A 25,890-nucleotide genomic window follows, 5' to 3' on the forward strand; every position below is an offset into this window, starting at 1 on the left:
AAGCCGATAGCCACATCTGATAGGAGGGTGGTGTGCAGAGCTCAGGTTGTGGTCTGGGAAATAAGATTTCTCTTCAAATAGTTTTTAAGTGGGCTACGTATATGTCAGGTGAATCATTTTAAAAAGAGGAATCTATTATTTAATTATTCTAATTATTTTCTTTAACCCTTTTTAAGCTTTATTAGTTTCATTTAACCTTAAATTGTGTGTACAAAGCTTCTAAGAATGCCACAGGAATGATTGCTTGGGGGAGCCCTCAGATGCTGGTGAGAAGAAGGCACGATCTCCCACTTCACAGCATTGCTCACATCCCCTGTGGCACATCCCTGGGTTTTATTACTGTTTGCTTTTCCACTTGTTTGCAGAGGAAGGTGTGGGTGAGTATGACACCTTTCTACAACCTTTTTATTTACAGGGACATGGCTGAAGAGTAGTTTGGGCATTGTACAACAAGAAGGAAATCAGTTGACTTGGACTTACATAGCACCTCAGCTGGGCTACTGGGTTGCAGCTATGTCACCTACTATCCCAGGTAAGACAGAATTGAATCTTATTGATACTCCCAGCACTGAGTAATTATTTATTCATGTGTAACATTTGTATTTTTCAGAATGACCTCATCTGAGATGCCACAGCTTGATGAGTAATGTATTATTAGAAAACAGAAATCTGAAAGTAAAGGGCTAAAATCTTTTTGGGATTGTGGGGGGCAACCCTTGTGCTTAAAATCTTTGAGTCATTTCAATGGGAAACTTATTATAGCATTGCTGCTTTGATGCACTTATGTCACTGCTGCCTGGTAGAGCCATTGCTAGAAAATCAGGGGAGTTATAACATCATTATAATGATGTTCCAGCAGGTAGAAAAATACATACTGTGAAATTTCTGTACAGAAACTCCCGAACAAATGGATTCACCTAAAACCAGCATCCTGCTGCGTTAGCTGTTTCCTAGTGGATCAATTGACTGTAACTTTTTTTTTTAAAGGTGACGACACCCATTTTGCCCTGAGTTATGCTTTGAATCATCTTGGTAACTGATTAATTTACACCACAAATAACTTGGCATAGAATGTCTTGGAAGTATGTTAGCGGAGCAGTGTTAGTAGGTGAGCTGACTGATTGCCGTCTGCAAACCTCTTGGCATCACTGTAGAAAATCACTTTGAACCAGGCATTATATGCATTTCTTTGCCAGTGGAGGTTATTAATGTTACAGCTTGCTCTCCCTTTTTTCTGTCTGTGGCTGCCTCAGATTTTTTAGTACAGTTCTTCAGCCACAGAGATACCTCTGTGTGTGAAAAAGTCAATCAATCAAACAAAAAACTCCTCCTCTTACAGATTTTCTTTATTAGATTCTCTTGACGAAAACCAAATACAGTAGGAATGAAAACATTCTTGTCTTGGCAGTGCAAGCTATATAAACTATATCTAACCAACAAAATAAACTCTAATGAGAGGACTGTTTTTAAAGTCTGCTTATATATGCCATGAACTTGATTTGTGATATCTAGAGCATTTGTGGGTTTTGCTGTATTTTACCTTATGCAAGCTTTGTTTTTAAGGTTATAGTAAATCAAACTCCTGGAATATTCAGCTGATTCATGGCTGAACAAAGCTGAGATACAAGTGCAGATCTGAATAAACTATCATATCTGATTTAGTGAAATCTTACAAAGTAATCGTACTTTAGGAAAAAACAGCTGATCTGAGCCAACTCTGTCCCAAACTGTAAGGAAGTTACACTAGTCATGGAATTGTGCCTGTAACTCTGATAGGAGAAGACTTATTTGTCCTTGCATTGTAATTTCTGTGGCAGAATTTCTACTTGTATTTTGCGTTTTCTTCTTCCCAAGAGGTAGATCTGGGTTCCTAAAACTTTATTGCAATGGGAACAACATTTTCATGAAAAAATCAAATTATTTATCTTCTTTTTGCTTCATGTCCTGAAGCAACAGTGTCAATCGGTTATATAAAGGTTGTGGCAGGACAGAATGTATAAATATTTAGATTTCCCAAATGCAATATACTTGATGTTATTTTTAATCAGGTAAATGTCTTTTTGCTTTTTTATCTCCTCATTAAATCTATTTGATTTTCTTATCTCAAAAAATGGACAAAAATGAGCTTTGTATTCCTAGCAGTGGCTCTACAGCCCACTAAAGATCCACAGATAAGGATTTACAAACCTCATGATCTAGAACCTTAATGTCGGCCAAGTTTGCTGTCCTTCATAGTACCTGCATGTAACTCTGACAGTTGGTGCTGTACCACCTTGCTTGCAGATGAAAATTTGGGCCTTTATTTCAAAAACCTGATAAGGATTTTACAAAACAATGGGGTTACGCATGCATAGTTTTGAGCAGATGCTGTCCACATGTGTGCCTCCCTTTGTAGGTTAGAAAATTTACTATGCATTATTGAAACCAGGAGTTACAACAACCTACTGAAGATCTGCTTGGCTTGATCTAGGCTTAAGCACACTGCCACATCTTCCAATGGATCCTGCACTGCACTGTTGAGTGCAAAGCACCACAAATGTTAAAGAAAAGTTGTTGGCTGCTACATGCATGACAGTGATGGAAGATGCAGTGATGGCTTTTCTCATGAGAGTTTTGGTGTGCTGTGTAGGCATCAGGACCTGGAATGCAGCATTCACTGATGCATGCTTCCATTCAAACTAGCTGCTTTCCCACAGAATTATCTATCTGGGCTCGCAGTCATGAAAACCAGCACATGCTTTCTACACAACTAGCCTTCTTCTCCAGAGACTGTCTGCATAATCGGCACCAGGGCTGTGAGCGGCAGTGTTGCTCACTTAGCATCCTGATAACAAGGAAAGATGTCCATCTTTTTGTTTAAGTGTTGTCCCTCTTCCTGTTTGCAGGTTGTTACAGGTCTAAATTCTCTTTTCTGGCCTTCCAGGTCCCATCGTAACACACGACATTACCACCTATCACACAATGTTTCTTTTGGCAATTTTAGGAGGGATGGCTCTCATACTTCTAGTCTTGCTATGTCTGCTTTTGTATTATTGCAGGTAAGATTCACTATCCTGGTTACTTAGTTCATGTTGGAAATACAAGCGTTTTTTTGTGGTCATGAAATTAAAAGCTTTTGTATTGAAACACTTCTACTTCAGCTGGTGGGTGGGGGCAGAAGCAAGCAACCAATTGACAAAGGAAGAAACAGTGAGGTCAAGTTTCATATGCTCCTGGTTACATGCAGCATATACAAGCCCTGCCTTAGTTGGGATGGTAGTTGAATGAATCACACACACCTGTACCTGTGTTTTCTTTGTAACGTTTTCTAAAACAATACAGGCATAGGTCCAAGATCTACATCACTGTACCTGTTATGCATTTGTAAGTGATTTTTCTGTTAGTCTTATATTAAAAAGAATGTTAAGTTTATATCAGCAAGTGTGTATTAATGAGTTAGTTTGTATTTGCCTCCTCCAGACATTTGCTCCAATTTGTAATTGGTGCTTGAGATATTTCCCAGTTGACATTAGTTATTTAATTTTATCTTTGCCACTGGGAAAAGCTTTTAATTGTTAGGTTATGTAATAAAAGCTCAGTTCCTCTAATATTAATCACTGCTTAAAAATTTCCCGTTAAGACACACTTGCTGTTCTTTTTTCTGTATACCATGATCATAAATGTGTAACTTCTTTTGTTACTGACTTTTATAGAAGAAAATGTTTAAGACCACGTCAGCATCATAAGAAACTTTCCACAGCTCTGGACGCTTCTAAGAAGGATCAGGCAACCTCCATGTCCCATATAAATTTAATATTTTCACGTCGCGAGTCAGAATTCCCTGGTGGGTTGTCCGTTGCTAGCAATGGCCGCACTGAAAACTCAGGTGCAAAGGAATTAATCAGTGCTGTGCACATGGAAATGGTATCACCTAGTGGAGAAGCAGATATGCATACGCCTATGCTCAAACACTCATTCAGTACTTCCCAGGAATTTAGCTCCCGAGAGGAACTGCTCTCTGACAAGGAGAAAGACAAGAGCAGAATTTCCTTGGATGACCTGACTCCCAGTGGGTCTCTTAGGAAAGACTACCACAAATCAGCAGATAGTTTTCCTTTGAAGCCAAGAAAATCTACAGAAACAGCTGAGGGCTACCAGTCCCCTATCAAAGATGAGTATAGGAGAAGTTACAATGCTATGCTGTCTCAGCCTTTATTTGAAAAGCAAGAGAGAGAAATTCAAGTATCTATGAACCATATTGCTACTGGAAGTAAATACAATATTCAGGAACAAATATACCCCACACCTTCAGTCCCTGAAAAAGAGCTGCTGGACTGCAGACCTACTGATTGTATGATGTCTCGTTCAGTTGATCACCTTGAAAGACCTACATCTTTCCCCCGACCAGGTCAATTAATCTGCTGCAATTCTGTTGACCAAGTCAATGACAGTGTTTACAGAAAAGTTTTGCCTGCATTGGTCATCCCAGGTCATTACATGAAATTGCCAGAACACCCTTTTGTTAGCCAGCCACTGGTTGTCCCAGCTGACCAGCAGATCGATATAGAAAGACTTCAGGCTGAGCTTCCTAACCCTCATGCACGGCTTTTTCCACACCCCCCACAACAGCTGCAACCCCAACAGTTGGCATCCCAAGCAATATCTCAGCAACATTTGCAAGATGCATGTGCAACTGAATGGAATCAACAAAATGCTTCCATGTCTGAATCTATTTCCATTCCTGCCTCACTTAATGACGCATCCCTGGCTCAAATGAATAGCGAAGTGCAGCTTCTTACAGAAAAGGCGCTGATGGAGTTAGGTGGTGGAAAGCCACTGCCCCATCCTCGAGCATGGTTTGTTTCTCTAGATGGGCGTTCAAATGCTCACGTTAGACATTCATACATTGATCTCCAAAGAGCTGGTCGGAATGGGAGTAACGATGCCAGTTTGGACTCTGGTGTTGACATGAATGAACCAAAATCTGCCCGAAAGGGAAGAGGAGAACATCTGTCTGCGCCACAGAGTCACCCAACAGTGCAAGAGCACCAGCAGAGGGAGCGGAAGGTTTCAGACAGCACAGCTTACACACAGCTTGTGTACTTGGATGATATGGACCAAAGTGGAAGCGAGTGCGGAACAGCAGTTTGTAGCCCCGAGGACAATGCTATACGATGCCTACTAGAAGGCACTAGTAAGAGAAGCGGTGTGCAGCTGCCCAGCCTGCAGGAGGAAACAAGAACTGTGGATATCAAACCAGAGCCATTAACTAGTCCTGAACACAGAACAACAGTTCAAGAGGATGAGGATGAGGAGGATGAGGAAGATGACCAAGGTGAAGATAAGAAGAGTCCTTGGCAGAAACGAGAGGAAAGACCACTAATGACTTTCAATCTAAAGTGAGCTATTGTGAAAATCCACCATTCCGTGGAGTATAAAATTGCCAAATATTCTTTCTGTGGAAGTGCTTAATTTTTGTTTCCTTTTTTTTTTTTTTATTGTGGGGAGAAAAGAGAAAAACAAACTGTGGTGAGCAATGTTTGAAAGAACTTAAATGCATTACTGTGTAAATGTTAGAAAAGAATTAAAATCATTCCTCTGATTTAACGGCTGCCTCAAGTGAGGTAGCTGAACAAAGAGTGTGATTGTTATTCCGTATACTTGATATTGGTCATCCAGGATGTTAAAAATACTGACAAATTGTTTTGGTTGGTTTATGACCTCAATCTCCTTATGAATGGGAGCTGGTAAAGCTTTTGTTTTGTTGGCCAATTTTATGTTGATAATGCTACTGAAAGTATCTTAAAAACAAGAGTTTGACACATAGTGTCCAAAATTGTGCATTATCTCAATGAAAGGCTATGCATTGCTGCTTTTAGTAATATTTTGCTTATACTATGCTTTTGTTTTAATTTTACAAGTTGGTTGTAAACATTTTATGTCCTTTATTATAAACTACTCAGCATTTTATTTTAATGTAAAACTGCAGGAAACTTGAGTAGCATCCCTTAGCATTGAAGCCTTTTTATGAAACCAAACTGAACTTTGTGTCGACTAAGATTCCTCCAATTCTGGTCCCATTTACTCAAAGTGCCTTTTTTACAGTAACAATGAACAGTCCCTTCTTTTGCTAACTCATTTTAATTGACCCCATTTGGGATTTTATAAAATTCTGAACTTCTACCTTTTCTTTTAAGCTGCATGCCAAGAGTCCCATTTTGTGCTGAGCATTTCTCATTTCAATACAGTGTATTCTGTAGCTATCATGTATATTGTGGATTCTGTTTAGCCGGGATAGACTTAGGAGGCATTTTAAAGGGCCCAGAGTAGCCAAGAAGATAGTTTCATTGACTGTATATATTGCTAGTTTCCTCTGGAATCGTATGAGCTAATCATGCTCATATAAAATGGACTATAGACCGAGCAAGTGGACTGAATGTGTCTAGAAAAATTTTGGAAATAATAATAATAATAATAATTAAATAATGTACTATCCAGAAGTGCCAGAAATTACTCTTCTGTGCTTTCTCCATGCAGAGTTGCTTGGTTATCCAAAAAATTATAATTGAAAATAAACTGCAAAAAATATCTTTGTGGATTTTTTCCTCTGTTGGTGACCATCACATTATTTTATATTATTTAATAAGAAAAATACTTTTATTTCACTTTTGCTCTACTTAATTGTGCTTGTGTGACTTACTAACACACTTCCTTATGCAGTTCTGATGAACTTCCATCAGTACTGACATTTAGACTCCTTTTCAGAGAAGCATTCTCCCTGTCTTGATAGTATGTAACTATTTGCAGAAGTATCACTGAAGACTTTGGAAGTGAAGCTCTGGTATCACAAAAATTCTCTGCGGAGTCACCCTTCCTTCCTGTGGGACCAGTTTCCTTTCTGAGATTTCTGTGGGTACTCAGACTTAATGCACGCTTCTGACTTCATGAACTTTCTTCATTAACTCAGTGCAGAGAAGGGAAAATATGTGACTCTTGTGGAATCCTTTGTATACATTCAGTTTATCATGTTTCATTCAATTATTTTTACACAGTGTTAGCAGCAGTCATGCTTAATTCCCTAAAGTGATTAGAGAAAGTGTTACATAGTTCTTATTTAATTTTTAATAATAAGCCCTGACTTGGATTCATTGCAGTTTTTTTCAGTAGATTTCAAGGTTTTCTTAGAAAGCCAGTGTTGTAGTTTCCATCTTCCTGAATGTCTTACCTGGGAGTCTGGGCTTGAGCCAAGAACTGAATTCTGATTTCCTAGTTCCCAGTCCAGTGCTCCTCTCCATCCACAAAGTCACATCACCTCTGTTTTGCTTTAATCCATGTTCCAAAGCGGTATATGTTGTAAAAGAAATCTAAAATAATATCTGCAGAATGCACTGAATATTGAAATCACAATATTAGCAGTAAGTTATGTTCCAGTCATCGCACATGTTCCAAGGCCTTTCTTGTTCTGTTTAGGAATTTTGCTACTGACCACATGTGAGCTGGCTCTGGGGTCTGGATTTCTGCCTGTCAGTGAATGCAAGGTTGCTGAACACAAAAATACTGCATTAAAAAAACAGAATTTATCAGGTGTCAGTAAGTGCTGGTAGTACAGTGTCATATTAATCAGAATGCTGCATCAAGTAAGCATTCCAGTTAAAATTTCTGCCTACTAGAATTATTTTGCTACTTAATTCTCAACCTTCTGTTGTCTTAAATCTGTCATTTTTAATTACATAATTTTTCAGATTCCTTTGCTAAGTTTCTATCATTGCTGTCTTATAAAGTGAGATTGTTGCTATTAAATTGCAGTGGTTTGTTTCTTTAATTGTGTTGGTTTAATATTCAAAACACAGTTTGATGTTTTGATGATTTGTGGTCCTAATATAGCAAATATATTTGAACAAACACAATATGAATATTTTACACGTCTTCTTTAAAATAGTATTTTTTAAGTTGCTGTGGTATCACCAGCCATATAGTAATTTGATTTTGCAGAACATATAGTTTATGAAATGTAATTCTCAGTATATCCAATGCATTTGAGCCGTGTGTTAAATGAAATTTGAAGAGAGTAACACAAATCAGATTATGAGTTGAGATTAGTGTATGGCTGTTGTAGACACTTTGTCCAATCTTGCAGTCCACTGACAAGTATCTGTATTTTAATTTTAAAAAACATACTGAGAAAGGTACTTTGGTAAAATATGCAGGAATTTTGTTCCCTATATTTTGCATTTGCTCAATTAATCATGGAATCATTAAAGCTGGAAAAGAGCAACCATCAGCTCTGCACCACCGATCCTACTAAACCATGTCCTAAAGTGCCACCTTTACACGTTTTTTGAACACCTCCAGGGCTGCTGACCCCACTGCTTCCCTGAGCAGCCTGTTCCAATGCTTCACTGCTCTTCGAGTAAATAAATTTTTCCTGTTATCCAATGTAAACCTCTGGTGCAAATGAGGGCATTTCCTCTCATCCTACCACTTGTTTCTTGGGAGAAGAGACCAATACCCACCTCACCACAACCTCCTTTCAGGTAGTTTTAGAGAGCGATAAGGTCTTTCTTCAGCCTCCTTTTCTCCAGACTAAACAACCCCTGTTCCCTCAGCCGCTTCTCATAAGACGTGTGCTCCAGACCCTTCACCAGGTTCATTCCTCTTCTCTGGATACACAAGTACAAATAAAGGTTATAAAACATAGAGAACAAAGTACAACTGGAATAGGTGTTGGCATCAGCAGTTCCAAGTGATCTTCTTCCATGTCGAAGATAACCTAGAAAAGCAGTTGGTTTCTTATTTTTTGATGGCAAGTATTAAAGGGGGGAAAACGCAAAAGATTGTAACAACAAAGCTTATGAAAATAACAAAAATATATTGGACTTAAAAGAATACCAGGAAAGGTCTTCAATTAATCTATCAGCAACAGCAGTTTTCAGAAGGGTAGTGAGTGAAGGAGTCAAGGTGATTTTTAAATCTTAGCCTGTATTATCCAAAGTCCATTTATATCATAAGCCTTGTTGGGATTTAATACTCTCATTAAAGAGTCCATTCACTTAATGGTTTTCCCCTAGCTCCCACTTTGTTCCTGCTGAAATACTTGCTTCTCAAAGCTTGTTAAACTGTCCGTAAAGCACTCTGACTTATTGCGATAATGACCTTTTATTGTTTGATTAAGTGCTTCGTCAGGGTACCAGCGTGCCAAAACCTCTACAAATAGAGGGAAAAAAACTTGTTCCTGCCTCAAGAGAATTTGCAATCCAACACATTACACAAACATACAAAATCATGGTATTGAGCTTAGATGAACCGTGTACCAAGAACCCCCATCATTTAGAAATTACTTGTGATGCTTTTTTTCTCATACAGGAAGGACCGAGTAGCTTTAGTAGAATGAATTGAGCTCTCCTGAAATACCTTGGCATTATTTTCATTTTCTGCCCTTCATTCTGTCTGTGTATGCTCTGAAGAACCAATTTTATGTCAATGACCTGACTGATGCAGTTGAAATTGGTAAGAAATTACATGTCCCTTGTAGGTTTTAGTCTATAGAATAGTACAGGTGTAAATAAACAAGTGTTGGATTAAATATTTACTTTTTGTCTGGGAAGGTCCCTACTGAACAAAAAAAACCCCCAAAAAAACCAAAAAACCAAATTATTTTCTTCTTAACCAAGAAGAATTAAAGCTTTTTATCACAGAATAAAAGAATCATAGAATGATTTGGGACAGAAAGGACCTTAAAGATAATCTAGATCCAAGTCCCCTTACCATGAGCAGGGACATCTTGCACTTGATCCTGTTGCTCAAAGCCTCATCCAAGTTGGCCTTGATTACAGGTGTTATAACCCAGTACCTCTTAAATTATAAGTAGGCTGTAACAATCCAATACATCACTGGGCTTGGTCAAATGAGAACAATGTCAGTTTGCTTTTCCAAAATGTGTGAATGACAGGTAAGGGGTTGTGGTTTTTTAATCAGTGCTGCCGTTTGAGTCGCTAGCGTTTGAAATCCTTGAAGTTGGAGTATCTGCCACCTGGTGGTTAAGTATTTCTCCATAGATGCTGTGTATAGAACAGTCTATAATTTACTCATAAACACAGTCTGTAACTTCAGTAGCACTAGTAGGCAGTTGGGGCAACATCAACAGTTGTTTCATGGGGCTGCTGTCAATTCCAAGTGCACACATCTCTGTCAGCTTTAGAGACCTTGCCCAGCATCTGAACTGGTGCACTGTTCAGTTTGTAACATCTCCATTTAAATAAAATGCACCATCACTGATGGCAGTGTAGTGCATTCGAGTGTAAATGTGCCTGTTTTCTCTTGCCTTGAGAACAGGACCTTGGTTTTAGATTAAAATAAAGCTAAAAGAATTTTGACTACTAATTGTTTCAAAAGTTGACAGAAATAAGCAACTCAATTATTGTTCTTTTCCTGTTCCTCTGCTTACAGACAAATGTAAGCTGACAGGTTCCGTGCTAACCTCACTCATATATATATGATATCTATAATATGATGGCATATCCTGTATCAAGACAGAAGATAGATATATAAACATACACATAGGATATTTTCATGGTATCATGATAATTTTGTGATATGTATCTGATGTTTTCATTTCCAGGCTGCAGACCATTTGGAATTGGAGCTTTGGGTAGGTCAGTAGGCACCAGCCAAGTGGTATTTTCAGACTAGAGGAGTATTTTTTTACATTACTGTCTAATTCCAACTGGTAAATTGACACCAGGTACTGTATTCTATTTAACAGTAATAACAGAAAGGGTATCTAGTTCTTTTTAGCACCAATCCTCTGTTATCCACAGGTTATTTGCTTGCAAAATGTGGCATCTGGTCTATTATCACTCAAGTGAATTACTTCTTGTTTAAGTGATGTGGTGTTCTTCTAGGAATAAACAGTGCCAATTAGTATGTTTGATCATTAAATATCTTTTTCTGCCTTGGAAACTTGCAGCCATGGGGAAGGAAAATGTGATGACAATGGGGAGGTACAAATTAAATACTTGTTTACAGTTTATTTTTGTAATTGTACAGAGGATTTGTGTTCACGTGACTGGAGGTACGGACTCCAGCCCCTGGAGAAAACAGAGGTTATGGGTCTTGTCCTCCTTCTGCCCTGTCTTCAGGGAATGGCCCTTCTATAAAGCCAATCTACTTGCTTCCACCTTCAGTTCTGTGCCATACTGTGAGGCAGCATTGATGGGACACACAATGTGACACTCAGTGTCATTTCAGTAAAGCTGGTTTTAGGTGGTGGTGAGGGTGAACTTTCCCAAGCTCTCTGCCTTTTTGTGTCTATGCCATTAGCTCTACCTCGAATTTAACACTTCATAATCCTAAATGGAATAACACAATAACAATGAGGGAAGCAGAAAGCAACAGCAAGGTCCCCTATATGAGGAGTGTTTTTCTTTTGAGAGCTGGATAGGTCTTTTATTCCTTGAAATACGCAAATTGTGCCTACTGTATTAAATGTATGTGCGTGTGGTATGCTTGTGCATGCACGCATGTGGAGGTATATAAATGCATTTAATATTAAAGCTGGCTTAAATGCTAGTTTTAGCATTTCAACATTCAAACAATGCCAAAGTAAAGGGTACTCACCTAGGCTGACCTGAAGAACCAGCATAACAGCTCAGAAAGACTTGTGTTAGTTAATTAACTTAATTGTCTTGTGTTCTGACATTGCAGAACCAAAGCCATGCTTGATGCTGAGTTTCTGCTGTGCTTGTGCCCACAACTTCAATAAGGTTTATTCACACTTTCCCACTAGTGCAGACCTGATGTCTGTATTTTAAGTAGTTTAATCTGTATGTGTTGCAACATTTGACTGTGGCTTTTCTTTTGCTGTAAAATTCTGAAGGCTAAAATCCTACTGTAAAAACTCCAAAAATTTTGCATAGAAATGGAAGAGTTATAAGAGTCTGATCTCCTATTTTTTTTCATAGGGAAGCCACAGTGTCCATGAGATGCTTCTTTATTCAGTGTAATTCTCCATGCATTACGTGTACATTCTGAGCAATGCTGTTAATCTGCTTCTAACCACCCAGGAGGTATGCAAAACCTTTATTAGCATTATCCATTCATCTGCTTTGTAAGTGATGGAAAGTAGCTTGATAAGCACTTCCACCAGCTCCCTCAGAACTCTTGGGTGGATCCTGTCCAGCCCCATAGATCTGTGTGAGTCTAAATGGTGTAGGAGGGTCACTACCCGTTTCCCCTTGTACATCCATATGTCGCTGGAGAAAAGACCCTTTTTGTTTGGGAATAAAGAACTATCAGAAAGAGACAAAAAGACAATTCTGAAGACCTTCATTTTGGAAAAATACTGAAATGGTCAAGAAATGAAAAATAATTTGTGTACCAATCGAGCCCTCCATCCAGAATCAGGGAAAGCGTCTTGGCTATACCTGCAGCCTCCCTGCAAAGAGGAGGAAGCAGCAGAGGCATTGATACTTGGGAACTGTAAAAGGCTGATTGGAGAACAGATTTAGGAGCTGACAGGGGACAGTTGGATTGTTTGGAGATTGGATGCGTGGAAGTAATTGCTGAGCATTGGTCAGAGCTCCTACAGCACCATTGTCAACACCATCTTTGTCAATAAATCTGTCACCACTAATTCTCATTCACATATATATTTGAGAAGGGTCTGAAAGAGTTAGAGAAAAAATACATTAAAATGCAAAATAAGTATATATCTGTAATAATCGTTATTTAAGGGTCGGTTCTGATTATTAAATATCTTTTAACTTAAAACACTTTTTATTTATTTGATTTCTACCTTTGGGGATTAGAGACCCTAGGAACAGAGGAATTGCAATGCTGGAACCAGTTTGAACTTGTGTTTGATCTAAACCTTTTATCCTTTTTCCAACAACCATCAAAAACAGATGCTTCAGAAAACCAGGGAAGAAATCTCTACCAGTGGTAATAACGCCACAGGATAAAAGTCTTCCTACCCTTGTCACATCTGCCGTTAAGTACAAGGATTTGTGTTTATCATAGATAACTTCTAATGCTACGATATGTTTTCACTATACATGTAAATGTGTGGCCCTTTTTTAATGGTGTCTACCCCTCGGCTCTTGCCAATGCAGGCACCAGAGTGGAGAAGCAGATCCTTCAGGGCAAAGGTAAGATGTAAAATGGAAGGGGTATGGTAGGATCTGTGTTTTAAAACAGAGTTCAACAACAAAAATGTTGAATGTCAGAGTGCAGCAGAGTGGACTGTTTTGAGAGTGCTTTTCCCCCAGTTTGAATGCTGCGGCCAACACAGGCCAGGAGCAAGTGGGCTGTGGTAGACAGGCAAGGTCACAGCTCAGTGAGTGAGGTAAGTAAAGTGAGTGAGACAAACCAGAAAGATCAGAGACATGATCTCACATGGGTGCAAGTGTGCCACATACGGGATCACAAGCTCATTTCATTCCCTAACCATTTCTACGTATTCTGACTGTGACATCAACATAGGTGTGTTTTGGTATACTTTGACTCTATTTTTTCTGACCCTTACATTTCATTCAGGATCAAAGAAGGCAGTATTCAAGTTCTTAGCACAAACGGCAGCCAATAAAAAAAATAGTTATGTGTACTAGCACCACTTTTATGAAGCAAAATCTAACCATATTTGTTTGCTTCATAACTTTATATATATACTTGATAGGAAAATGGAGGAAACATGAAACTATTAGACAATTTTCAAATCGAAACAGTTTTGCTTCCAATTTAAATATTACAAAAAGCTCACAGTGAGTTATTTTTTATTATTGCTTGCAACATCAAACCCATTTTCAATTATAAATGCCGTGAATATTTCAATGTGGTTTGTAAAGGTAGCAGCAGTCCTATGACTGCATGAAAACTTCAGGCACTTCTCTTCTGCAATGTTTAGTACTCAGAACACATAGACTAATCAGATGACACCAACACCCTGAATGCTGTATTATGTATCACTAGCTCACTGGGATGTAATTAATACGTACCACTGGGCAGGTAAACAAGTCTGGATTGTGCCTGGCAGCTTGAGGGAAACTGTATCTGTGACTGGCTGACTTTGTTCTGTTGCAGAAGGGCAAAGAGAAGAAGGCCACAACCTTGACAGTGTACTAGACAGTCTCACTTGATGGTTCATCCAACGGGTGAGATCAGACAAAGATCCATACAGCCCTGGGAGTTAAGGCTTCCCAGTCCTCAGTATTTCTTACCTCCAAGCTTAGCTGGCTCTCCCCTCGGTAGCCTAAAGTTCTTCTAAGCTCATGGCACCACCAAAGTGTCCAAAGCACAAAGTATTTGTAAGGCTTCATTTTGAGTCCTGAATTTTGCTGTGAGAGTCAACTAGGAGAAAGTTAAACGTGGCAACACCAAAGTCCGTTTGTGGATCTTGGCTTCTACTACTACTTAAATCCAAGGTGGCTCGAAGCCTCTCAGAATTGGAGGCACAGGTGAGTTTTGAGTAGCCATGACAGGCCCGTGACTGCATCTGTTACAGAAAGCAGAGGAGAGACAGAGCCTAGAAAGAGAAGTAGGATGGGGAAAGATCCAGACAGCTAGGATTTGTAGTGGTGTAGAGGGTCCCCTATACACTGGTCTGTTCCTCGGTGGCTGACTGTGGTGGGAGCAGTTGGGCAGAGCTACATCTGTAGTTTTTTATTGATCTTTCTCTCTTAATCTCTTCCAATTTGTTGCTATAAGCAACTGGGTATTTTGGCTATGTCTAGCAGCAAACCTAAACTCACTACTAAAGCTCTAAGGAGATCTGTGAAAATAACCAACCAATCAATGAATAATTCATCAAATGCTGGAATTATTTCAATTGATTTCGTTATGTGCTGTTTAGTATTAAGTGACTCACCTGATTAGGAATTCTATTTTCCTTTGTTACTATTTTTTTTTTTAGCTTTTGTGCAAAATGACTGCACTTTCTTCTTTTTAATGTTCATAAAATAAAAGGCTTTTGTCTTCCCACAGAATCACAGAATCACCAGATTGGAAAGGACCCACTGGATCATCGAGTCCAACCATTCCTATCAATCACTAGACCAAGCTCCTCAGTACCTCATCCACCTGTCTTTTAAAAACCTCCAGGGAAGGTGACTCAACCACCTCCCTGGGCAGCCTCTTCCAGTGCCAAATGACCCTTTCTGTGAAAATTTTTTTCCTGATGTCAAGCCTGAACCTCCCCATACATTTAGGAAGAGGTCTTTCTAATAAACTAAAACCAGTAAATTCACACTGTCATAAATACAGGTTCTTTACCTAGTAAGTTTAAAATGAAGCAATACTGATAGCTTGATGGTCTGCTTAGACTGGCACGAGTGTGTGGGTTACGTCTGCAACACCCTCATGCAGCAGCCTGGGAGCTCCCAGACATACCCACAGGTGAAAGCAGGGGTCTGGCAAGTCCATATGCCCACAGAAAGCCTGTTCAGGTGGGTCAGGTGCCATCCACGCTGCGCACTGTCCTGATGGTATATACTCCATTGACTCACTGTGGTTGATCATGTGGGGTCCTGAAATTCATGTGTACTCTTTCTCACCTTGCTACTCTATTTTATGAAGACACCTATAGATGTGACAGTCAACATCGATCAAGCAGGGCAACTGCTGAGCATTGTTGTAGAGTGAATTTGAATACTCTGGGAATTTGTCTGGTAGCCTCAGAAACGCAAAGCTGCATCAGAAACCCTTGGTGCAGGACAGGCACATACCTCTCACTTCTGGTCAGCTTTTCTACTTACGGTGTAACCAAAACTTGCATATTCATGAAATGCAAAGCACAATTCAGTGGTGTCATTTGACCTTATAGCTGTTCAATGTAGAGTACCATCTCAGCTGTGCCTCTCAGAAATATCCATAAGGATATTCTTCCTGCATGCTATGAAGTCTAGAAGAGCAGCCATTCTGCAGCTATACTACTCCTTATCATCCTTCCAGCGAGACCTTCTAGCAAGGAATAGCAAGTGGTAGCTTGCTGGAAGAGATTCACATTGCCTTTTTATCGTCATGGTGAACTGCAAGAAGAGTCAGGATCCAGGCTTCTGGCACTCCATTCATCTGAATGAAGTGAGGAAAGTTGTGGTAAAGGACAGAAGATGGTTAAACCACAGTTTCCTCAGCACAGTGATTCAATAAAGCTGTTTAGTCATTGACACACTGTTCTTCACTTTGCCCTACACTTTGTTATGAGGGTATAAAAATCATTACATGACTGGATTATCTTCTCTCCAGGCTACGAGGCAGCTGTTCACAACAATTGTTTTTTGTTATTGAAAACTGTTGGGTATTGTGTCTTTGTTTTGAGACTTCCTTTCTCTCCTCTACATTACAACCGACTGAAGGTTTACTTCTGAAGGTCATTTCAAACTGTGATAGCAACGTAGGCACATTTCTCCTCTGAACTACAGTGATGGCTTGTCGTAGGGAAGGCGTATTTGGCCAAGTGTTAATTACAGACTCTGCCAGTTTCACAATAGTTGAGGGCAAGCCACCTGTCTAGGCTCTATTTCTCTCTCCCTTTACTCATTGATGGAAGATGAACACCACCTTAACAATTTAGCCATATTCAGGAACAACTGCTATGTGCTATGTCACAGTTTATTTTATTTGGAATGTACTGGTTGACTAGTTCCTAGCCTTATTGATTTAGTACCCTTGAATATTCCAATCACTGCTGCTCTTTTTCCAAACTGTGAAGACAGAAAACATCTGTCAGATGATGGAAGCACAGACTGTAGTCACCGAAGGTTTGAACACAGTCATGAGACATCAGTGTTCTGTGATAGATTATACATCTGATAAACCCACACCCTATTACCTATTTAGAATCATCTTCCCCTCAGTCCTTTCACAGCAAAGCAGGAGAGGCTTCCACAAGTGCACCTGCAGCAGGAAACAAATATTCAGTAGTTATTTGACAGCACAAAGGCAACACTTTTTATATGATACAACTCTACTTGATTAGACCAGGAGAAGTTAGGATGCAGTTTAGGAGAATTGTAATAGATGATGTACAGCTGACAGGGTGATCCAGGGCTTTGATTTTTTACCATTACATTGTCTGCATTTGACTTTTCAAGAATCTTACATGGTTGAATTATGAATTCCAGTGGCAACTTGCATGTTGTAAAGGATCAAGTACAGCGGGACACAGAGTGGCCCAGGGCCAGTGCTTAATATGCACAGGTTCAGAGTTAAAGGGTGTCGGCTCCTTGGCCAGCAAGATCTTCCACTTGACACATTGCCTGCAATATCTGATGGAACCATAGAACCATAGGTTCACTAGGTTGGAAAAGACCTCTTAGATCATCGAGTCTAACCATTCCCATCTACATTACAACACCTTAAATTAAAAATAGGAAAAAGTAATCCAAATCACCACCTTAAATCAAAACGGGAGGACGCGGTGTCTTCCTCACACTAAGTGACTTTCAAGAGGGTAGTGGAGATAAGGAGAAATTACAAACGATGGGTATTATTTTTACGTTTTAATGTGAGGTTTGGCGCCGCCGCCGAGCCAAGCACTTAGAAATTCTGAATCGCATCCAGAAATCTTGAGATGACGCTGGAAATCGCAAGAGTTCAATTAATTAATAGCAGTTTCTCTTTAATCGTTTGCCTGAGTTCAAATCATTACAATTCCACTCCGGTTTCTCTAGCGCCGAGCTCGCAAAACCACAAAAGGCTCCGGGGAAACACGGAGCAGCGCCCGGAGCGGCTCCCGGATCGGCCGAGAGACACCGGGAGGCGGAGAGACGGGAAAACGCGACCCGGGGCCGCCGGGACCCCGCGGCCGCCGCCCCGAGCGGGGCTGAGAGAGGGGGGCGAGGGGGAGGGAGATGGGGGGGAGAGGAGGGGGGCGTAATGGGGGGGAGATGGGGGGGGGAGATGAGGGAAAGTGGGGAGATGATGGGAGAGGGGGAGATGATGGAAGAGGGGAAGATGATGGAAGAGAGGGAGATGATGGGAGCGGGGGAAGTGATGGGAGGAGGGGAGATGATGGGAGGGGGAAATGACGGGAGGGGGGAAATGATGGGAGACGGGGAGATGATGGGTAGGGCGAGATGATCGGAGGGGGGAGACGATGAGAGAGGGGGAAATGATGGGAGGGGGAAACGATGGGAGGAAGGGAGATGATGGGAAGGGGGGAGATGATGGGGAGGGCAAAATGATGGGATGGGGAGAGATGGTGGGAGAGGGGTAGATGAGGGGGAAGATGAGTTGGGGGAGATGGGGAGGGCGAGATAATGGGAGGGAAGATGGGGGGGGGACACGAGTGGGGGAAATGAGAGGGAGAGGTGGGGGGGAGATGATGGGAGGAGAGATAAGCGGGAGCGGGGAGATGAGCGTAGGGAAATGGGGGGGAGATGGGGAGATGAGATGATGGACGGGGAGATGAGCGGGGGGGAGATGAGTAGGGGGGAGATGGGGGAGAGGAGTGGACGGGGGGAGATGAAGGGAGGGGAGATGAGGGGTGGGGGGAGATGAGTGGAGATGGGATGTCGGGAGGGGAGCCGGGGGCAGAGGAGCGGAGGAGGCGGGGCCCGGCGGCCGCCGGCAGGGGGCGCTGCCCGCCCCGCGGCGCCTTTCCGCGCCCGCCCCGCCCCGCGCCCTCCTTCCCCCGCGATGGCGGAGGACAGCGAGTCCGCCGCCAGCCAGCAGAGCCTGGAGCTGGATGACCAGGACACCTGCGGCATCGACGGCGACAATGAGGAGGAGGCCGAGCACGCCAAGGGGTAGGGGCGCCGCGCCGGAGGCCGGGCCGAGCCACGGAGGGGGCGTCCTGCGCCCTCGGGACGGGGCGGGCGCTGGGGATCGGCCCTGCGGCGAGGGGCCTGCCCGTGTCCCTCGGTCCCTGCCCGTGTCCCTCGGTCCCGCTGCTCGGTCCCCCCCATCCCCCTGCACCCCACGCCCTCCACACCCCATCCTCCCAACTCCCCCCACCCCCCAAGCCCCTCTCAGCACCTCCTGCACCGCACACACCCCCTCGCCCTCCCAACCACTAGCCCCTGCACCCCCCTCTTCCCCCTGCACCCCCTGTACGCCACACCCCCTAGATCCCCCTCAGATCCCCCTGCACCCCCATACCTTCACACCACCCCCTGCACCTCACCCCACACCCCCATCCCCACACCTCCACACCACCCCACAGCCCCCCCCCTCCGGCACCCCTTGCACCCCACACGCTCCCCAGCACCTCTTCTACCCTCTACCCTACATCCCTTCCTCCCCCCCCGCCCCTTGCACACCCCCAGCCTGGGGACCTGCCTAGGCACCCCCTGTGTCCCTGTCTGCAGATGCTCCTCCTCGACGTCACCTATTGTACAAAAGAAAATATTACCTCCAAGTCCACATGCTGTGGAGAGCAGGGCACATGTTTTACCAACAAACTGGCTGGAGCAAACGCTGTTGTTCTGCTTGTAGCTCCTTCTCCGCTAATCTTGCGTATTAAATCTTCCCACTCTGCAGATCAGGCACTGTATCCCGTGGCTTGGGAAACTGGTGGAGAGGCGCTGGTGTGAATGTGGCGCCCTGCGCCTGACCGCTGTTCAGCTGCAAGCAGCATGGCTCTGTCCGGGCACAAGCTGCCAAGGGTCTGCCTTGCTCTGCAGTTGGAGGCTTTTGGGACAAAGAAGTGGGAGGAGTGTGTTTTAAAAATTGACTTAATTTAAATTTACTTTTTTGCTTTTTAGAAAACCTAGTTGCAGAAAAAACACTTTGTTGTCGCAACTAGGAGTGGCTAGAGTAACCTAAAATAGAAATAGGTTAATCTATACACCGCTACATAAATATCTTCCTCATGAATTTCTGATTCATCTTGCTAAGAGCATTTCTTTAGGTGATTGATGTTTGAGGATGCACACTCTTCATTGTCTCCGGCCCCTGAGATTAACTTGGCAACAAGCAGCTCTGCGTCTTAAATGTTGCAGGAGAAATCTGAGAAACTTAGGTGACTGACTGGTCTAAAATGTTGCAGGAAAGGGGAAAACTTTGATGCTTGCTGTTCTGTTAGTGAACTCACGGCAGGTGTGCTAAAATAGTTATGCCAAAAATGCTTACAATAATATAAATCAAGGCTATTAAAAAGGGACAAAATAATGTTTAATTATTTTGGGGCTTTTGTTACACTTGTTTGCGCAAAGGTGTGATGGTTGATGATTCCCCAAGGCCTAACAGTAACACTGCTAAGAGCAGAGAATGATTTATTGCTCTTCATAGGAGCCAATCCGACGTGCTAGACCAGATTTTTGATAGTCAGGTGATGCCTGTCTAGAATTTATTTGTACCGTACTCCTACTCCAGGTCCTCTTCTGTTTATGTGTGTGGCTGAGCTGTAGCTTCCCTCTGCAGTATAGCTAAGCTTGCGGCTGTTCCCCCGGGCTGCTGTGACAGCAAGGCCAGAAGCAGTATGTAAGACACAGCTGGGGAACAAAGAATTGCACTTCAATGTGTTCCGAATTGCAGCTTGCTGCTCTACTCCAGCTTGGGTCTCGCTGAGCTCTGAGAGACAGCTGCTGTGGCTACGAGCTGTACACCGCTCTCCCCCAAACTTGCTTTTTATTGAATGTTCCACACGTATTTTAATTAGGATTTCAAAGTAGCTGCTTTATTCATCTTTGAGTAAGAAAGTGGATGCTTCCAAGTGGTATGTATTTTAATTAAACCAATGGTAGATCATTCCAGCAGAAAAAGCCTCTAAGTATTGGTATCAGTTTTCTATCATGTTTCTGGTGCATGAAATCTAATATTGACTTTTGAATTACTTTATTTTCCTGTAATCTTTGAGACTCTTGTTTGCTACTAATTGTCTCCAGGCTGGAGTATTCAAACAAATTCTATCAAATGAAAAGAAAAACCTTACATTATAGCAAAAACAAAGATCTACTTTTGATCTGGGAGATTAACTCATGGTCACAAGAGCCTAGTTATTCCCCATTTTCTCCGTTTTGTAGTATATTAATTTTTGAGGTAGCTTTAAAGTTTGCTCTGAGCTTGTAGAGTAGGTTCTATATACCTAGCAATTTGTGAGCAGGCTTTATTGCTTTAGATTATGACTGTATCGACTGACTTTCTAAATTCTGAATGGTCTCCGTTGTTGCCAATTAGTATTTAATCTCATGCTGCCTTAACCCTCACAGTTTTAGGAGGAGAAATATGTGTTGCATGTCAGTCTCTTGTAGTCTTACTTTGTAAATGAAGTTAATTTCAAGCTGTTTCTTGACATTTGAAAATAGGTCCTTATAATACCGGCCACAAAAAAACATGGTTTGTATTTGTATGTATGAGTTTGGGGTTTTTTTAATTTGCTGGGGTTTTTTATGTGCTTGAGCACTGAATAACTGCAGCAGAAATTACCAATTTACAGCTCTCAACTGTGCAAATGTCTTTGTCCTCTGTTTCTGCTCCTGTTTTTTAGATGCAGGGTTATGTATGTTGTGTGACTCATTGCTGTTCTTCTATCCTGTGTCTGCAGCTTGTTCCTGCTAGATGCATTGTGCTGTACTTGTTCTCTTCCATAACAAAGTGTTGTTTACAAAATAGTTTTGTTAGTGTGCATGTAGAAAAATTGTATTTATTGCACCTGAATCCACCTTGCTGAGCCTAGCTTTGTGAGGTCTCTCTGCTCTTTATAAATAGCTCCTTATGCTCAATGGCAGAAAGCCTTTGGGCATGGAACGTTTAGTAAACAGATGAGGAAAAAGTATGACCTTTAAACAACTCCCCCTAACCCTCACAAATGATTTACTATGAATGTTTTAGTAGTATACTCCTTTGAATATTGTTAAACATTGACTTTATAACCAGCTCTACTTATATATTTATTTATTTTTAATAATTTTTAAGGTACTAGAGTTAGTGCTCAGTTTTAGCGGGTGCAATTTATGTCTTGGAGTACAGCCTTAGAGATTTGAAAGGGGAGGCGGAGGAAACATGAAGAGCTTTGAAGACTATTTATTGGATTAGGTTTTAAGGCTGCTATGTTTTCATGCTCAAAAAACCTAGCATTTCATAGTACTGAAATGTGTGCAAGTGATATGTTGTCTGGAGAGGTTATTAGTAATGGTGGTTTGTTAGTAAGTGGAATTTGAAGGACGTAAGCCCTTCTGGTCAGGACCTTCATATTGCCTGGAAGCAGTGGTAGTCTAAACAGAAATGGGAAAACGTTTTGCATCTAAGCCTTCATTTTCTTCATGAACCAAGGACAGCCCTAGCATTAAATAATACGACTTTGAATATTTTTGAGTCTTGCCCATATACATAAGATCTTATATTTTATTAAAAAGATACATATATAATGTCTTCAGAAAAATAGTTTTGCAAGCTCACTTACAGAAAGTGAAAAAGATACTGTGAAGCCCCCCAGGCTGAGGGCTTTGCAGCTTAAAAATAAACATTTGAAATACATGTTCAGTTTTAAATTTGAGAAAATGCAAACTTAAAATTGCTATTCCATGTAAGTTAAAAGAGATGTTGATATTACAGAAAGCTGTTTCTGCTTCAGCAGAATTTAGTGTCCAAAAGGCAATTAAAATAACACTGTGGAATATTAAGTGGGAAAGATGATCTCAAATCAAAATCCAAGAGAACCGAAACAGTTTGACTACCTGAGTTGAGTGACTATAACACTCCTCTGCGTTCTTCCACCTCAGCTTTTCATGGTTTTGCTCAGAGCTCTGCAACGTAAATTTCTCTTCCTTTGCCACACTCCTCCCCAAACATAGTATGTATCCCCATTTTTCAATTTAAAACAAAAAACCAAAATAAGCAACCCCAACACATGCAGGGAGAAGCAAAAGTCTTTTTTCACATTTCTGCAAAACACCAGATGTGTGTACATAAGTGGAAAGGTATGTGGGTGGGATCACGGGCTTGCATTTGTAACTTGCAGACAAAATCATAAAAACGTGGGCCTAGAGTGGCTGTCTCAGTCATACCCACAGCCTGTTTCTGTGGCAAGATTACATCTTTTTGGGGCAGAATGAGATCTTTTGACTCTTCTTTTGCCTCAGCTGAATTTTCATTTGCACATCACTTCTTTCTTATTTATCAGGCTGACAAAACCGTCATCGTGGATGCAGTTAAAAACATCTTAGACCGCGTCTGCGCTTAGGTATGCCTCAGCCTCCATGTGTAGGCTTACCCTCTGTTAGTAAAGCGCTCCTGGTATGAGCATGTCTCTACTAGACTTGACACAGACAAAATCTTCCCGAAGTTTAGCACTGAATACATTCCATATCGTAACCAGCTGTGGTCTGTGTGGTGGGCTGGACTGGGGCGGGTGTGTTGCTCTGATGCACAAAAGTTATGTTTCCTGACCTGGCAGTTGGGCTTAGCATCCAGCTGAGTTGCACATCCTTTTTCTGTTTCTCAGGTGGGACCTGTCCTCCAAGTTGTATCACTTCAGTTGTAACAAAATAACTCAGCAGAAGGCATTTCACCTTAAAGATCAGCTCTTATGGAAGCAGGAAACTTGTGGTTTTTTCCAAACTTTGAAGAGTAAGATGCAATTCATGGTGTCATCATGTAGGTGTTTCTGACAAGACAAAGGAGAACCTGGAGCTTAGTCAACAGACACCAATCTTTAATTAAGAGAAAAGCTTTTAATAGTAATCTTTGGTTTTAATCTTGTTACCATTGCATATCCTTGGTGCTGTCATGTCCAGCCTAATTACAGGTTGAGCAACAAAGTTCTTCCCAGCCCTTTTCACTCCCAGTTTTAGAGCCTTTCAGTTCTTTTCAAGGTGAAGTATGAGAAGGATAAGAAATTCTGAGATGTTTTCGTTTTCCTTTTGCCTTAATTTGCTTGATATCTCTGGTTGTAACTTGCATTGGTCAAACCTGTTTACTCAGTAGAGGTTTCTGTGTGCTGCTGGCTGCCAAATCTCTGGGTTGCAGGCATGCCTAAAGAGTTGAAGGACAAGTGAATCTCTCTTTCAGTCCTCTTTTTACATTCTGTGGGCTGTAACTGTAAAAAAAGACTGACTCAAGCAGGAAACTGTACATAGGTAACTGATCTGGACATTCAGGATAACCTGTCAGACAAAGATACTTGCCTTCTGCAAAATAAATACTATGTGAAAACTCAAAACCCAAAGCTCATAAGCTGAAGACTGACATTGAGAAGATTTAAAACAAATTAGTAATTTTAAACACCATCTATCTCTTACAGCACTTTAGTGTCATCGTCTCCTTTTCCCAGAAAAAAAAAACCCTTATATATGCATTCCTGTATGAAAAGGACCATGATCTGGTCAAAGAATGAACTAAGGTTGTCCTGGTAAAAGTACAGTTTAGCTGGAGATAACATTAGTAAAGCTTGGCAAAGCTGGTTTTTCTTCATAGCTGCCAAACTTTTTTTGAGTTCAGTTGTTCACTGTTTCATCAAACTAAATAAAACATTGACCCTCAGGTAGTCTCAGTGAGCAGAATTCCCCTGTGGTGTAATTGGGGCTGGCTCTCACTGAAAGCTGGTGCACTGGTGTGACTTGGGGCCGAGTGCCTGCTGAAGGGTGTCTGTTCAAGAATGGCATTTGCTGAAACTCCTAGTAGTCTTGGGTTTGCCCTAAAAGCCCTTGAGGGTCAGCTCAAGGACACAATGGCATCATGTTGTTTCCTTTACGTGAGATGTTGGAGGAAAAGGCAAAAGTTTGTGGGCGGTTCAGGAAAATAGAAGGGTAGCTCATTAGGTGAATCTCAGCAAAAGTAAAATTCCTTTCACTAGTATTTTTCTCCATTTTACCGGAGGTGGTGAAGTCCTAGTTCTTGGACACGTTCATTTTTTCACTCTCTCATGTTTATAACCTCTTGCCAGGCCTCTGGATCTGTTCTGTGTTTAGATTCTGTACAAAATGTCAGCTCAGTGTACAAGCCTTCAAATAGATTTAAATTTGATTATTTTAAAGTGAGTGTGTTGAAATTGTTAACAGAATTGTTTAGATAATGAGGCTGTATCTTCATTCTGCAAGAGAAAATTTTCTGCCTGCCTCACTTGTATAACTCCATCGTTTGTTTCTACAGACTTCTAGTAAATACTACAAATTTGCTTCTTTTTCCTGTATGAGAGTTGCTAGGTCTGCTACACTGATGTCCTCTGAGAAATTCCTTGGTCCAGTCCTCCAGGGTCCAGCATTTGTAACTCCACGCTCTTTCTGGAAGCATTATTTCACACAATGTAACTGTGAAGGTTAAGGACTTTTCAGGGTTGATCTTTTACTACAGGCTGTTGTAGAGAACTGTCATCACCTCACAAAAATGAGGTTGTGTTTGGTTGTGTGTTTGATTAATTGCAGACATTTGGCCTCCCATTTGAATGTTTATGTGTCTTCTTGCCAACTTCAGCTTGACAAAGTGTAGATGCTAAGGCTGGGCATTGTAATCTTGAAAGTGAGCATGTTACAGTGAATGATGTGGCCCTCACAGGTGTGTTGATCTTAACAATTTTAGTTATCTTCTTCTGAGTTCTCTTTCTTTTGGTTTGCCAGTGTCGGATCTGGCTCCGTCAGAATTAAAATAAACCAATGTTTATTGCATTGCTGTTTTACTTTCCCAGTGTGAAACACCCAAGCTTCCCAAACCCCAGCATCTGTCTTGAGATCCATTATGTGTGTATGGTTTTACTGGAAGATTAACCTCTTGAAGAGGGTTCAGTGTTAACTGACTCATTACTTCCTTATTTGCCTTCCGTCTGAGAGCTGCCAATACTTCTCACACTTGGCAAATTCTAATCTAATCTCGATTTTGTATCTTGATTGTCACATTAGAATCTCCTTAAAGAAGAAAGGAGTTATCAGTGGTCAAAGCATGTCAGAACTTGCAAGTGCGATGTGTACTTTGTTGTTTGTGCTTTTTAATCGAAGTTGACCCCATTGTACTTATTGTTTTATAACACAAATATTTCATTAATTT

The 25,890-nt window shown here is 41.3% G+C and overlaps 2 protein-coding genes across 3 annotated transcripts in view; both read left to right on the forward strand.

Annotated features, from left to right (window-relative positions):
* Positions 1–7,727, forward strand: part of FAM171A1 (family with sequence similarity 171 member A1) — a 90,777-nt gene extending 83,050 nt beyond the window's left edge. For both annotated transcript variants that reach the window (XM_069859568.1, XM_069859569.1), the window contains 3 exons: positions 416–532; positions 2,924–3,038; positions 3,693–7,727. In XM_069859568.1, coding sequence (XP_069715669.1) covers positions 416–532; positions 2,924–3,038; positions 3,693–5,382 — 1,922 coding nt within the window. In that variant the 3' untranslated portion in view covers positions 5,383–7,727. The remainder of the gene's footprint in view (positions 1–415; positions 533–2,923; positions 3,039–3,692) is intronic.
* Positions 7,728–18,565: 10,838 nt separating this feature from the next.
* NMT2 (N-myristoyltransferase 2) overlaps positions 18,566–25,890 on the forward strand; it is a 29,904-nt gene continuing 22,579 nt past the window's right edge. The window contains exon 1 of the mRNA XM_069859594.1: positions 18,566–18,719. Within this exon, the coding sequence (XP_069715695.1) occupies positions 18,610–18,719 (110 nt within the window). The 5' untranslated portion in view covers positions 18,566–18,609. The remainder of the gene's footprint in view (positions 18,720–25,890) is intronic.

This window comes from Phaenicophaeus curvirostris, chromosome 6 (genome assembly GCF_032191515.1).
Source record: "Phaenicophaeus curvirostris isolate KB17595 chromosome 6, BPBGC_Pcur_1.0, whole genome shotgun sequence".
NCBI classification, from domain to species: Eukaryota; Metazoa; Chordata; class Aves; order Cuculiformes; family Cuculidae; genus Phaenicophaeus; species Phaenicophaeus curvirostris.